This window comes from Epinephelus lanceolatus, chromosome 20, assembly GCF_041903045.1.
Source record: "Epinephelus lanceolatus isolate andai-2023 chromosome 20, ASM4190304v1, whole genome shotgun sequence".
In the NCBI taxonomy this organism is placed as follows: domain Eukaryota; kingdom Metazoa; phylum Chordata; class Actinopteri; order Perciformes; family Serranidae; genus Epinephelus; species Epinephelus lanceolatus.
This window is the reverse complement of record NC_135753.1, coordinates 14804477-14818224: the sequence shown is the minus strand read 5'-3', so window position 1 is coordinate 14818224 and position 13748 is coordinate 14804477. Positions and strand designations below refer to the sequence as shown.

At 38.9% G+C, this 13748-nt stretch overlaps 1 protein-coding gene across 3 annotated transcripts; it reads right to left on the bottom strand.

The window, feature by feature from the left end:
• Window positions 1-1422: 1422 nt before the first annotated feature.
• On the bottom strand, window positions 1423-13729 carry LOC117264418 (inositol monophosphatase 1-like). 3 transcript variants are annotated; one of them, XM_033638346.2, is made up of 9 exons: window positions 13677-13729; window positions 13227-13348; window positions 10861-10994; window positions 8917-9021; window positions 8618-8663; window positions 8302-8410; window positions 7971-8079; window positions 6075-6226; window positions 1423-3941 (listed from the first exon to the last, which is right to left on the bottom strand). In XM_033638346.2, the coding sequence occupies exons 2-9, from the start codon at window positions 13287-13289 to the stop codon at window positions 3820-3822; spliced, it is 840 nt and encodes a 279-aa protein (XP_033494237.1). In that variant the 5' UTR covers window positions 13290-13348; window positions 13677-13729; the 3' UTR covers window positions 1423-3819. The 3 variants fall into 3 exon arrangements, with proteins under 3 accessions (XP_033494237.1, XP_078018747.1, XP_078018748.1); XM_078162621.1 differs by having other exon boundaries at window positions 13625-13699; XM_078162622.1 differs by lacking the exon at window positions 13677-13729 and adding an exon at window positions 13443-13564.
• Between the last annotated feature and the right edge of the window lie 19 nt (window positions 13730-13748).

Here is a 13748-nt window from a genome sequence, read left to right as displayed (position 1 = left end):
TCCTGAGCACAAGAAGGCGTATTGGGGTATAGAAGCAAAACTGATAGAAAGCTAACATTGTTCAAAAATGTCTACAGAGCCTGACTCTCAAATCTCCTGGGGAACATTTTTGTGATGTAGCAGGAAAACAGTCTTGCCAGCTTTTCAAAGAACAATGGTTGGTACTTCCTAAAAGCAGCGAGGACATAAAAGTAGGAGAACTTGATGACTAAAACTCAGTAAACAAGTGAGAAACATTCAAAATCAAAAGACGGGGAACCGACAACATGAGCAGCTGTTGGTGTAAAGGTGGAGTTGACAGAGGAGGACTTGGCTTTCAGCTGGCTGACTCTGGAAATCATTCCCTACACTGATGATTACATTTGAACCCCCTGCTGGAAACTAACATGGACCATTGATTTCTGAGGAGGAGGCCGCAGCAGTAGAAGACCTGGGTTTGCTCAAGTAAAATGTTTTAAAACCATTTGTTAGTCATCAGCAAACACAAGCTGGAAAAAACAGAGACAACGGTCCATGGAGAGCAAAACTCTAGGCTATTTCATACAGCACATCCGCCCGGAGGTGGGAGGGGAGTAGTCCGCCGCTCTGCATGTGCAGTATCTGCAGCAGTGACTGAAAGGGCAGGGGAAATGCAGCAGAGAATTTTACATGGTGTAATGGCTGTGAATGCTTTTATCTCTCTACTAAATCACATCGGTAGCAGTCAGTGTGGTTTTTTTCCAGTGTTTTATGGAGTGTCAGAGGCCTTTTTTCTGTTTATTTGGTTGCCTGCTTGCCACAAGAGACACTTTTCTTTCTTCATATTTCCTACTTTATAGATTTTATAAAGAGAAAAGAGAGTTTATCATTTTTCTAGGTCAGAGCAAGAAAGGACATTTATGTTTTGAACACACGGTTGATTCAGGACACTGTCAGGAAGGTGTTTAGGAGCCTTGCTGGAGATTGAATACAAAGGGTTTTCCAGTCTCCAGTGTAGTTCCAGATAATATCAGATTTCTGGAGATAGAAGATGGCGTGGCAGCTTTTATTTTCTCAAAGAGAAGGGAGCATGGGAGCAGCCTTGGCAGATTTTATTGCATAATGTTTTTTTCTTGTCTTTGGTATTTGGATGGTTTATTTACAAATTTCAGTGGGAACGAGCCACGACACTGAGACTTCCATATTTAGTCAAAGAAATTCAGCATTTTTCTACAAAAATGTTCACACTCAGGTTTTTACTTCTGCTGCCTTGGACAGTCTTCAGTTTAGAGTATAGCCAACACGAGTATGCATGCTGACACCTGTCTCTGCAGGGCTCTAATGACGTAATTTTATCCATCTGTGGTGTGTCAGAAAGAAGCTGGGTGTGAGCAGTTATTTATAGGGCTCTTTCCCTGTTATTACATCCTTACAGATCACCCATTTAAAAAACATTAAAGCACATTTTCAAGAACTCCATTATTTTATTTCAGACTTGATAAAGATGCAGTTATACAGTACAGTAGGTATGCGTAAACACTGTTTGGTGTCCATATTCTTGTATTTAAGGGGACCTATTATGCTCATTTTCAGGGTCATGCTTGTATTTCTACTAGAACATGTTTACAGGCTTTAATGGTCAAAAAAGATTTTGTTTCCTATACTGTCTGTGCTGGAGCACCTGTATTCACTCTCTGTCTAAAATTTCCCTTTTGGGGCCCATCTCTTTAAATCCCCCTCCCAAAAAAGCCCAGTCTGCTCTGATAGGTCAGCATTTCCAGGTGTATCAACATCTCTTTTTCACAACAGCAGCCAGGGAATGGTTGCAACAGAGTAAAGCCACATTTTCTACAGTGAAAAATTACCAATAAAAGCTGTCGTACATGTTCCAGTAGGAAGAAGGCGGAATTTATACTTATGTGTTGAATCAACGCTATACCTATAACATAGACTCTACGTTGGCGCAGAGCCTATGCCGTAGCCTGACATGCACCTCCTCAGAAATGTAACTACATCTTGCGGCGACGCAGACCTTCTGTCTATTTTTGTAAGCTGAAACCATTTCCCTCAGTAGAAAGGAAGCTTTTATCACAATTAAGAAACAATCAATTGTGAAGACAATAGAGCCTCCACAAAAATATAATTTGAAGTCTTGCGTGTGATGTATACTTAGGGATTTATCCTGGGTTCATACAGGCAGAAAAAATCTCTGCTCAGCGCTAGGCTAATTTATACAACGTAAAATGCCATAGGCTTGTGCTAATAATGTTAGCATGTTATATTTGTTTGGAACAAGTGTTTAGTGTAAGACAGTTGTTTTGTCAGTGAACCTTGTGAGTTGTAATGGAGCCGAATTTTGTAACTTTACCTTTGTTAAATGTTGCTGTTGTCCCTGGTTTCATATGAGAAGAGGAAAAGTCTGATAGCTGCTAGGCTAATTTATATAATGTAAAATGCCATAGGCCTATGTTAATAACATTAGCATGTTGTATTGGTGGGGGAAATGTGTCCAGATAAAGACAAGTGCTTTGTCTGTGAATGCTGCGAGTTATTGTGAAGCCAATTTGTGTACTTGTGTTTGAAACTGTCTCTATGAAGCCATGTTTAATGTGTTTTGGGTGTGTTTTGAATCAACTAAACTTTACAGCACTTAACATGAAATCTCAGTCGCCGACTAGTGTTTTGGAGGTGTAACTGCAGAGCGACCCAGACACATCACTGCACAAGTATAAATGCTAACAACAGCGTAGGTCACGTGCGTAGGCTATGGCATAGGGTCTGCCGCACAAGTATAAATCCAAAACAGGTGAAAAAATAACATCAATATCAACCAAGATTTCATGTTTCCCTGATGTTAGCATGTAGCACATTCTCCCATTAAAAATTACCAATAAAAGCTTTTAAACCAAAATCTTAACAACCGGACATGTTCCAACAGGAGTACGATCTAAAATCTGGGAGAAACAAACAAAATCAGCAACCAAGATTATGCTTCCCTGACGTTAGCATGTAGCTACATGTAGCAGTGTCTGTAATGTAAACACTTGCAGTAGCGAGCCTGAAGCAGATGACCATAAAAAGTAGTCTGTCATGAGCTGGCGTTATCTTGTTGCCAAACTAGAAAAATCATTGGAAACCAAATATTCAGAACAGGTTGAAGCCTGAGGTTTCTGCTCACAGGGATTACTTACATACATTTACCTAATTATTTGAAACTTTTGCCATGTTTACTATGAACATCCGAAATTGTAACATTATATATATATGACAGAAAATACAGTGGAGCATAATAGGTTCCCTTTAACTATCTAGTGATGGCACTGAAACTAACTTTCTAACCGAGTAAACAAATGTGTCTTTAATAAATACAATAACCTATGATGAAATCCTTTGTGGAAAAACATTATTAATCAAAACCTGAACACATTTGTCCTAAAAATATTCCAATGGTGCTGTAAGGAGGTACTTTGTCAGTGATCATGTTCTGACTGCATTGTCCACACAAATAAATACAAACAAAAATCCAAATAAAAACTGGCTAATTATTAAACAACAATACAGTAAAACAAGTGTGTATTTGGACACAGGCATAATTCCTTCAACACAATCACATCATTTCTTTCCAAGTTACAACAGAATAAAAAGTCTAAATCTGTGAATGACTAAGTGCAGAAATACAACAGTGACTTATAAAGAAAGCAGAGAGAGGGCTAAAAGTCTCAAGTGCTGACAATCTTTAGATTGTTCTTTAGAGGTAACTTTATCGTTTGGTTCTTAAGGCAAAGACGGAATCGTAACTTGTTAATACAAAACAGTCTGTGATTAAATAACTGTAAAGTTGGTGATGAGATGATAGAGAATTTACTGGCCATCTGCGTCGTCCCTGCCAACATGAAACTCTGTTATCTCCTTGGCGATGCGCTCTGCTATGGCTTTGCTGCTGGCGATGATCAGCCTCCGTGACATCAGATCAAACGGTCCACCTGGATGAAAGAGGTAAGTTGAACTTCACATTTTGTTGATGCAAGACTGTTAACTTAACATTTGATGTGTGTTGTGTTAATCTGAATAAACCAGCTGAATGCCCCCAGAGTAACTGCTCCTGATGAGGTCATTTCTCAGTGTTGGATCCACATTTCTTTAGAATCGGAGTCCCTCGTTGAATCATATTGCTGACTAGACGAGATTTGTTACGACCTCTCTTATTTCCTGACACTGTAACATTTTTTTTAAGAATTGCACTGATTGAGTTGGGTTTTTCTAGTTTTCTCAAAATGTCATTGTACAGTAAGCACACTTAAATCTGAAACATCCATAGGAATTCATACTGTTAAAACACAGCTATCCCTGTCACGATAACTACTTTTGGTAGACGATACAAGTGTCCCAGAAATAATTGGGATTAAGATATTGTCAATTTAAGGCCACTTAATGCCACTGATATAATGATAATACTACAGCATGATAAGAGCAATGAACTTTAAATTCTTAAGAATATTCAGACATTGGAATAGGAATGTGTAACAAATAAATAAAATACCCTAAATAAATAAAATATAAATAAGGGGGTATAGAGAGTACAGCTGCAACTAATAATTATTTTCATCATGGTTTTATCTGCTAATTATTTCCTTGATTAATCGTTTTGTCCATACAATATCAGAATATAGTGAAAAATGCCTGGAACAACTCCCGGAGCCCAAGGTGACATCTTCAAATGGTGTGTTTTATTTGACCAACAGTCCAAAAATCAAAATCTCTCTAGTTTATTGTCATGTGCAACAAAGAAAAGCATCAAATTTTCACATTTAAGACACACAAAACAAGCAAATCTTTTTCTTTTTGCTTAAAAATGGCTAAAACGCTTATTCCGTAATCAATATAGTTGCCGAATAATTTTTTGTCAATCAACTAATCGCTTTAGCAAGTTATCGATTGATCAAATTGTTTCAGGTCTATTAGGAATCTTTCCTAAACAGGCAATATACTGCCAAATCCTACCTGTTATTCTGCATGTAAACACAAAAGCATTATCATACGATACACTGGACATGACCTTGATCAATTTTTGCTGGCCCAAGTAAGTCGATAACAAAATTATTGTGACAGGCCTAATCACAGCAAAGGTAATGACGATGTGGCATTTGGAAGGTCGTTTCACCTTACTGACAATGTCACTGCCTGACCAGGTAATGTAAGGGCAAATATGTAATTTAAGTCAAAGAGTTCCTGCACTCTCAAGTAACACAACTGCATTCATTACTTGTCAAAGACAGAATAAAACAATACTAATCATTGTGGCAACAGTTGAGCACAAACTATGTGCCAGTGGAAATGTTATCCTCCATAGATCTGGCTTATTGCACCACCCAATCGATAAAACAAGCACAATGCATTCATTTTTAGAAGCTTGTGTTTGGAGGAACAATTGTTAAGTACTAGGCTCGTCAGAAGGGGGAGAGCAGTTATAAATCAGAGGGTGAAGGCGTGGGCGATGAATTTCCAAGATCATGATACCACTCATTTTAAAATTCACCACTCTGCGGGATCAGATTTAAAGCAGGAGAGCTGATCAGAGTTATGACCCAAGTTTTCTCCACCACATAGCCGCACTACTCCACTCATTACTTCTTACATATATTAAAAATGAAGCATGTTAGAAGAATTTAAGATTCTGCTTATTTTCATTAGCACTGTCATTGTTAACTGTGCAAATTTGACTTGACAAACAGCATCCTGAAGCTCACCTGTTGTGTTAGTGGCAGTGTTGCCCAAATCTAACACCAACTTTCTCAAGCTCTGCTGCTTCCTGTTTCAAAAATACAACCACTAGATGCCCTGCTCTCCACCTCTGACTGTGTTTTTACAGGAATTTCTGCGTAGAACGAGGGATAAAAACTAATGAGGAGAATTAGAAACAAAAAAAAAGCACATCAACATTAATAACTTATGTTTCTGTTGAAAAAACAGCAGCCTATTCTTGAAATCTCCGTCAGCAATCCTGCAGCTTCTCCATGAGTCAATCACCCTGCTGTGCGTTTCCTTCATTTCACCCAGTGACTCAGCAGCCTCTGAAAAAGTTTAGAAAAAGAGTTCAAGTCTTCTCAGTGACTCACCTGAGATGTCCATGATAACTCCTCCAGCTTCGGTAACAATCGCTGCTCCTCCAGCCATGTCCCAGCAGTGGATGCCCATGTGGTAGTAAGCATCAGCTGATCCACACGCCACCAGACACATGTTGACAGCTGCACTGCCCGGGGAGCGGATACTGTGGATGGAAATGGGATGTCTGCTCTGTATTTGACTGCACGGGACACACTGTTAACCTCAACAGAGTTAAGTATATATTTAGTGTGTGTTTTAGGCTTGGGCGGTATCACGGTGTTACGTCATGCCAGGGTATGTAGGAATTCCAATGCTGTGATTTTCAATCCCGTCAAAAATACAAACACTCCTCTTTCTATTAAACTGATACATAGATGCAGCACTGAGGCAATGTATTGTAGTGCACAGCCCGTGCCACCAGAGGTCAGTCTACTGGTGGAACAGACAGCTGAGCATAGACAGATAGTGACTGCGAGTGGTGGGGATAACATTACAGGACTACTAAAAACAGCTAGCAACAGCAGGAGAAAACAGCATATTTTCACGTCTAACTCAGTGAATTAAGGGTTTATTTCGACCAAATCAGAGTTGTGATTGTTAGAACAGTGAAAAATTAAACCAAGATAGTTTTGGTGAGTTTTATTTTGTTTCTGTCGAGTTTGAATGAAGTGCGCTCTACAATGAGTTAACAAGATAATTAGGCTAATCTTTGTTTGATGAAATAGAAACACTTGAATTCAGAAGGTGTACCGTTGTATTTTTCTGCATAATAATTTAATAACAGGTGCAAGAATAGCTCCTTTCTTGACATTTTGTGAGTTTATTATACTTAAAAAAAGGAAAGCGAGCACTGCAAATTCACCACTTCTGCCACCAGCAGCTCAGCTTCTACATTTTCTTCTTAAACAAACACTGCCATATGTTGTGTACTCTATTGATATGTCAGGAAGGTATGAAAAATAGACACCGCCCAAGCCTAGTGTGTTTGTGAATGTTGAGATTTATAATCCTTATGATTTACATGGAATCAAACACCATTAATGATGAAGTGTTTATGGTTGCCATTTTTTAATGGTATAAGGTGTTTACATTCTGCCATAAGCTCTCTAGTTTTAGTACTTCTATTAAAAGAAATACTATTGTTTCTTACACATGGCACAGCAAAAGGACAGGCAAAAGGTCATGTGGTATGCACCTTAATCATTAGGCTACCAGTGCGGCCCTCAACATAGTAATTATCATTGTTAATGGCGGGGTCCGCCATTCCAACACTGGATTTAAACTGCCTTCACACACGAGGGAAAAACACCAGCGTTACTATCTATACTTTCACCTCACTGATATCAGCCTCACTGTTTACTACTCACACCCTGCAGCTGCATGAGAGCTGTGTAACGTTACTGCAAATGCAACCCAAAAATAGAAAATAAAAAAATCCTACTGCTGCTTCATATTAAAAGCATGTTCACCTGGTGAAACATTTATTGTGAAGCCGTCATAGGAAACACAATGGATCGGTCACCGAGGGTATCGCCGACCACAGTCACTCATCAAGAAAAGTGTCAGCACTTTTCAGTAGTGGATAATTTGTAATTTTTTTTAAAAAGGGAATAATGGAAGAAGAAGGAGCAGCCTCAGAGAGCTCAAAGCCACAGGCCGCACACCTTTAACCTCAATTTAAAGGAAAACTACTTACATTGTGTGTGACATGAAATCAGATTGCAGCTGCGAGTATTTCTGACTGACTTCTTTATCTAAACAACAGATATTCAGGTTGCTTTTCTGTTGTATTCCCGATTAAGTAGCTGTGCAAGGAGTGTTTGCTAAGACACTAATCATGGGGGTCACCAAATCAAACAGGAGTGAAATGGTTAAGGATTACAACTGGTGTACAAGTGTATATTTACCCATGTACAGGGATGGTGAGGATGGTCCTGATGTTGGCCAGCATTGTTTTGAACTGCTCAGGATCCTTCTTGAAGCCCATTTCTGTCAGGACCAGAGACTGGCTAATATCTTGGATGAAAACACAAAATCAAAATACATTAAATAGATAACAGCCTGTTTACTCCTGTGAAAACACAGAATCACAGGTAGTAACGTACAGCTGCTGTGTCTGAGGTTTTAGGTTTCTGTGTTGAGCTGTTACAAGCAGAGAATCTGCTGTGATGTTGCTTCCACCTGGTGGATTTGTTGAAAACTGCAACACTGAAGCCATATGTGATGATCAATATTTACCTTCTTGTCCAGACACTTTGATGGGCTCTCCGTTGCAGAACGCGCCCTTCCCTTTCCGTGCTGTGTACATTTTGTCCTCGATGCAGCTGTAGACAATCCCAAACTCTATCTGACACCAAGAAGCAGCACAGAAAACAGCGGTGATGAAAGTGGAGTGTGAGGAGGGCTAAGAATAGACCAGCTGTGTGAAAAGAGCAATCTACAGCACTACTCATCAGAAATTCACCGGGTTATGGGGGCAATTATTATCTTAATGTTTCTTATAATTAAGATGTTACAGTGTCAGAAAACGTGGTTCTTAAACAATAAAGCCTACCTCTTTCTTCACGGTGAAGCCAATTGATACAGACACGAATGGGAACCTGCACAAAAGACATTTACGATATAAAAAACATTCCTTTAATGAACTCCCCTTAGGTTTAAGCTCAGAGGAATCAATTTCTATTATCAGTTCAGTTTCATCTACGTCGTCTAATTATCCCTGATAGAGAGGACAACCCAGGAGAGAAGCTAATTAAAAGATAAAAATAGATAAGGAGCGACAAAGACAAAACAAATCCAATGCCGGATCAGGCTTCTCAATGGTTTCATACAGTATTAAAGCACACGCAGCACCTGTGAACAAAGTTGGTGGTACCATCAATCGGGTCGATGATCCAAGTGGGATTGTCGGTTAGTACGCTGGGAGCACCTGCTGCCACTGACTCCTCACCTATGAAGCTTCAGAGAGAAAACAGAAAATAAACATTTATTATTGTATCATACGACTGTTACCTCAGCTACTAAGTAAAGTAGTGACGTCCACTCATCAAGTCAAAACACACACATTCTCATTGACTAACTAATTGATACTGCTTGCGTATATTATTGTGGCATATTTATTTTGAATACAGTCCATCTGATGCTCGTTTTGTTTCTGTTTTTTGCCCTTTTCATCACTACTACAAATGCAACTGTAGCCAGTATCTCACTATCACTATCCTCACCATCCCATTCATATTTTAAGAAGCTACAAATTATATTCAGCCACAAAATAAACCTGAAAAACTGGAATCAGAACAGAGATACAGAGAGTTGTTGCATAGAGACGATACGCTGTCTCATCTAGTTGCATTGGTGTGAACTGGCAGGTTTTTAGAACGTTGCAGAACAGTGCATTGCAAGTAGTTGCATGTTTCAGTTTATCTTGTTGCAAATCTTTGGTCTGAACTGGGCTTTAGATTCTTTAGTCAGCTTTAGATTCTTTAGTCAGTGTGCAGGGCACTTCTGTAGATGTTTCAGTCCCCTGATATAGCTGCAGAGTGAGCGCTCCTCCCTTTCACGATGCTCTCCGATACAGGCAGACCCCATCACCCAGAGTGAGTCTGACTGAAATGGAGGCAATGAACCAGAGAAAGACAAGCTTTGACCAGTCAGGCTTTAAGATAGTGTTGTCCTCGGCCTTCTGCTTAGAAGTGGTGAATTTACAGCTCACAGCAACCTAATACGATACAGTCTCTGGCTTTTGTTTGATATCTCGTGTCGGCAGAAAATGTTGCACATTTTTGTCCTATCATTATCTTAGTTAGCATGTATTAGCTTGGAGGGCTAACTTGGCTTGTTTACTATATTACATGTACATCACTGTCAAACTCCATTCAATCTCCTAAACCCTATTTAAAAGAACAACCACACCTGATTCGACTGACATAATTCTGAGTTGGCTGCAGCCAATGGCAAGTGTAGTTAGCATCTTTTATTTGTTTATTTTGTTGCCTAGCTTGTTAGCTACTGGCTGACACAGCGGTCATGTGGTGAGACATAAAATAATAACTACTACGACAGAGTTTTTGGTAGATAGTGAAAGGAAGCTGTTTTCATCCGAAACTGCACACGCAACTGTGTTTGCTGTCAAAACTTTCACTATGCTAATGTTAGCTCATATATGTGTTTCCCATGTTACACATGGCTTCGTATTAGTGACATACATGATGTGGAAATACCTCGCTAGTGACAAACTTTGCATTGATAAAAATCAGTATAGTCAAGGTCAGACATTTTTGAGTGAAGGGGGACTTTAAATCTGATTATCTTTAGTCATGAACAAACAAATACAGGGTTTGGTTTTTCCCCATCAGAATGTATTTCAGGTAGTGTAGAGAAGGCTTTGCAACAGCTTTAATACCTTCATACTTACAGTTAACTGAATTTACAATTTTTTTTAATCCAAATGAATATAATATTAACATTTTTGGAGTCTAAACATTTATTTTTGTCTGTTTTTTGTGGCTCATGACATCAGTATTTCCAAATTCAGCCAATATTAGTGACAGGACAGTTCACGAGTGTGAACCTGCTTCATAACACAAAGTATAGAAAACTACTGTCACTATCACAAACAAAATAAGCAAAGTGAAGTGAGTTAAGCGCAGCATTAAATACAAAGAAGCAATTAACAATTAAACTAATATGAAAATAAGGATCAAACTTGGAGAGACTGCATAAAAATACACTGTCACATGTCCTTCAGTGTTTTCAAGCAGCTCATAAAGCACCTCTCACGTGTCTTCGGTCAAATACCTGTGAGTGGGGTACTTTTCCTTGATGGCGGATATAATGAGCTGTTCCACTTTCTGGTCCGTCTCGGTCACCAGGTCAACTGGCGAGCTCTTCTGCATGACGGCGATGTCCTTCTGGAGCGCCTCGCGGATCATCTGGCAGAGACACAATGACAAACTCAGCGAGGGGATTTTTTGGATGACTGACTACATCTGCTGCTTTAATTAAGCCTAACATGTTATGTGTTATGGTTACGTACTGGTGGCAGTGATGGGTCAGAGAGGATAAGGTGTAAGATCCAGAGTCTTTACTGTTTTTTTTTTTGTTTGTTTGTTTGTTTTTGAGCTTCAATAATTAGTCCACTGATCAATTAGTCAAGCGATGAAAGAGTATTTAGCAACTATTATAAAAATTAATTAATAATTAAAGTAATTTTTTTAAAGCAAAAATATACAAAAATTCTGCTTTCAGACTCTCAAATATGGAGATTTCCTGATTTTCTCGGGTTTATCATATTACTGTACAATGAATATCTTTGGGCGTTAGATTGATAAAAACAAGACATTTATAGAGGCACTGTACTTACATAATAATAATCAAAAAAATATTATCCATTTAAGTTCAGATTGTAATAAGTCCTAGAGATTCCAATGGTTTGTTCCATTTACGCAGCAAAAGATGAGTCCTTCCATCGATACAATAAGTCACAACCTCAGAGATCTGAGATTTACACATAGAAATAGAAGGACGTTCATAACTGACCCACTTCACCATGATGGCTTTCCTTGTCAAAATTGTAAGTGACTGAACCACTTCAGAGTCAGGGACATTTTCAAGCAGACATCAAAGTGGATTTGCTGACACCTGTTGACCTATTGCTTTTACTACTCTTTCACATATTTTTATTACAGGTTACTGTGACTTTCTTCTGAAATCATGCCCATTTTGTACAAACTGTAGGTAGAAAACATCACAGTTCCATCTTCTTTGCTACTTCTCTCCTCAAATCTCTTCTGAAACATATTTTAGCTAACTGTTTCTGTTTTGGAGATTTGTCACCAGCTGGCTGCCATATTGTTACCTGTGTCAAAACAGACAAGCTCACATTATGTCACCCACCAGCGAGAGTGTTTATTGGTCCAGTAATTCTAGATTTCCTACCTCTTGAGCAAAAGCGATTGCCACAGCCCTTTTTCTCTGATTTCTCTGGTCATATGGCACCAATTTCACAAGTATTAGCATCTTCATGCTGCATAGACAGCCCAGATTTATGAAAAGACCATCTTTCTGGCAGTGACATGATTCTTTAATAATGCTCACAGCGTACAGCATATGACGCTAACGTTAGCAGCGAGATGTTATCAGAGTTTGCAAAGAAAATTAAATTTGAAACGACAACAGAGAACTACAAAAAAAGAAATGGGAGTCCAGAGCTAAACTTCAGTGTTCATAATGCAGCTGCTCGACAAACTGAACACCTGGATTAGTGTCTCACACCTTTTGTGGACAAGTTCAAGGCTCTGTTCAGAGGGAAACTGTGTCATTTCTCCCTCTAAGTTAAGCCACCTTGCTGTCTTGTTAAATGTGTGTAGTTTTTATTATGGACAACTTTTTCTGGATGCCTGACCTCATGTAAAATTAATGTGCAAACGTTTAATAAAAAGGTTTAAGTAATCTTGATATACAAAACAGGAGATTTGTTTGATTTGAATGGCTGCCATTAGAGATTACACTTCACCTTGCGGATAACATAAAAATCATCATGATGTGTTGACAGAAATATAATATGTATTTTCCAGGAGACAGATGAGCAACATATTTGAACTGCTCTATGAAGGCTTTAAAAAAGCTGCTGCTGTGGACTGCTCTTTACTGTGACATGGCAATCCTATTATCAAAAGAGCAAGCACAGATGGAACTGAAAAAAGGTCTTCTTCAGTCTTCTCATCTTTAAAACCATTTTGATAAAGTTCCTGTCTGCCTCTGTGACATGTTGTTTCTAACCGCTCTCTGACGTGATTAACAAAATGAATTTCTTCAGTGTTTGAGTCTGCTTTGACCTTGACAAAAATGCAGTTTTGCATTTTTGTACAAAGGCAAACCTGCCTTCATTCCAGGCATTCAAAACCCATGTGCAAATTATATTTCATGAGGAAAACAAGTGTTATCAACAGTCAAACTCCCCTTAATGAATGCCCTTTAGGCCCATGCTGTAGATAACTCCTTTGACATGACTACTGACATCATTAGACTGACTTTAATTACTGTATCATGTACCTGCAAGTTACTACTGCTGTGATGCACACAAAAGTGGACACAAAAGTTAACCAATGCCGTACCATATAAAATACAATGACCTCCAGACCATAAGAGCAGTATTTTCTCACCTTGCCAGCCTTTTTGGTGACCTCCACACAGTGATCCATACACTCCTGCCAAGCATCACTCATGTTGATTGTGGATGAGGAGTTATTAACCTTATATTCCCAGATAGTTACAGTTTAAGTTCCTGTTGGGAAAAAGCGACACTGAAGTTTCGTTCACATTAAAATTAGAATTTAACCTACCTATAAAACCATGAGCTACTGGCTTAAAAAAACTACATGAGCAGCAGGTAAATCTGTTAATAACGGTGAGAGCGTTGTGAGGTTAGCTGAATTAGCTCTCTATGCTAGTTAGCTTTTACGCGAATAAACTCGCAGAGTATAAAGAAAACAAACAGTGACGGCTACACACACAGAATAAGCAGTGTAGCCAGGCAGGTATGTAATGACTCCTAATTTACGTTGCAATATACAACAGAAAGAGTTTCAATGAGCTCGAGCTAAATGACCCACCTCCAGCTCCACACAGATTGACTTGACAGTTTTGACTTTTAGCTAGCTTAGCAGAGGGCGGGACTTAAGGTG

Excerpts from the sequence above, each read along its gene's own strand:
- LOC117264418 (XM_033638346.2), bottom strand. The coding sequence starts at position 13,289 with ATGAGTGATGCTTGGCAGGAGTGTATGGATCACTGTGTGGAGGTCACC. Across the intron at positions 8,664-8,916 it reads ACCACCAACTTTGTTCACAG|GTTCCCATTCGTGTCTGTAT; the intron begins GTGCTGCGTGTG and ends TCTTTTGTGCAG. Across the intron at positions 6,227-7,970 it reads CTCACCATCCCTGTACATGG|TATCCGCTCCCCGGGCAGTG; the intron begins GTAAATATACAC and ends TTCCATCCACAG.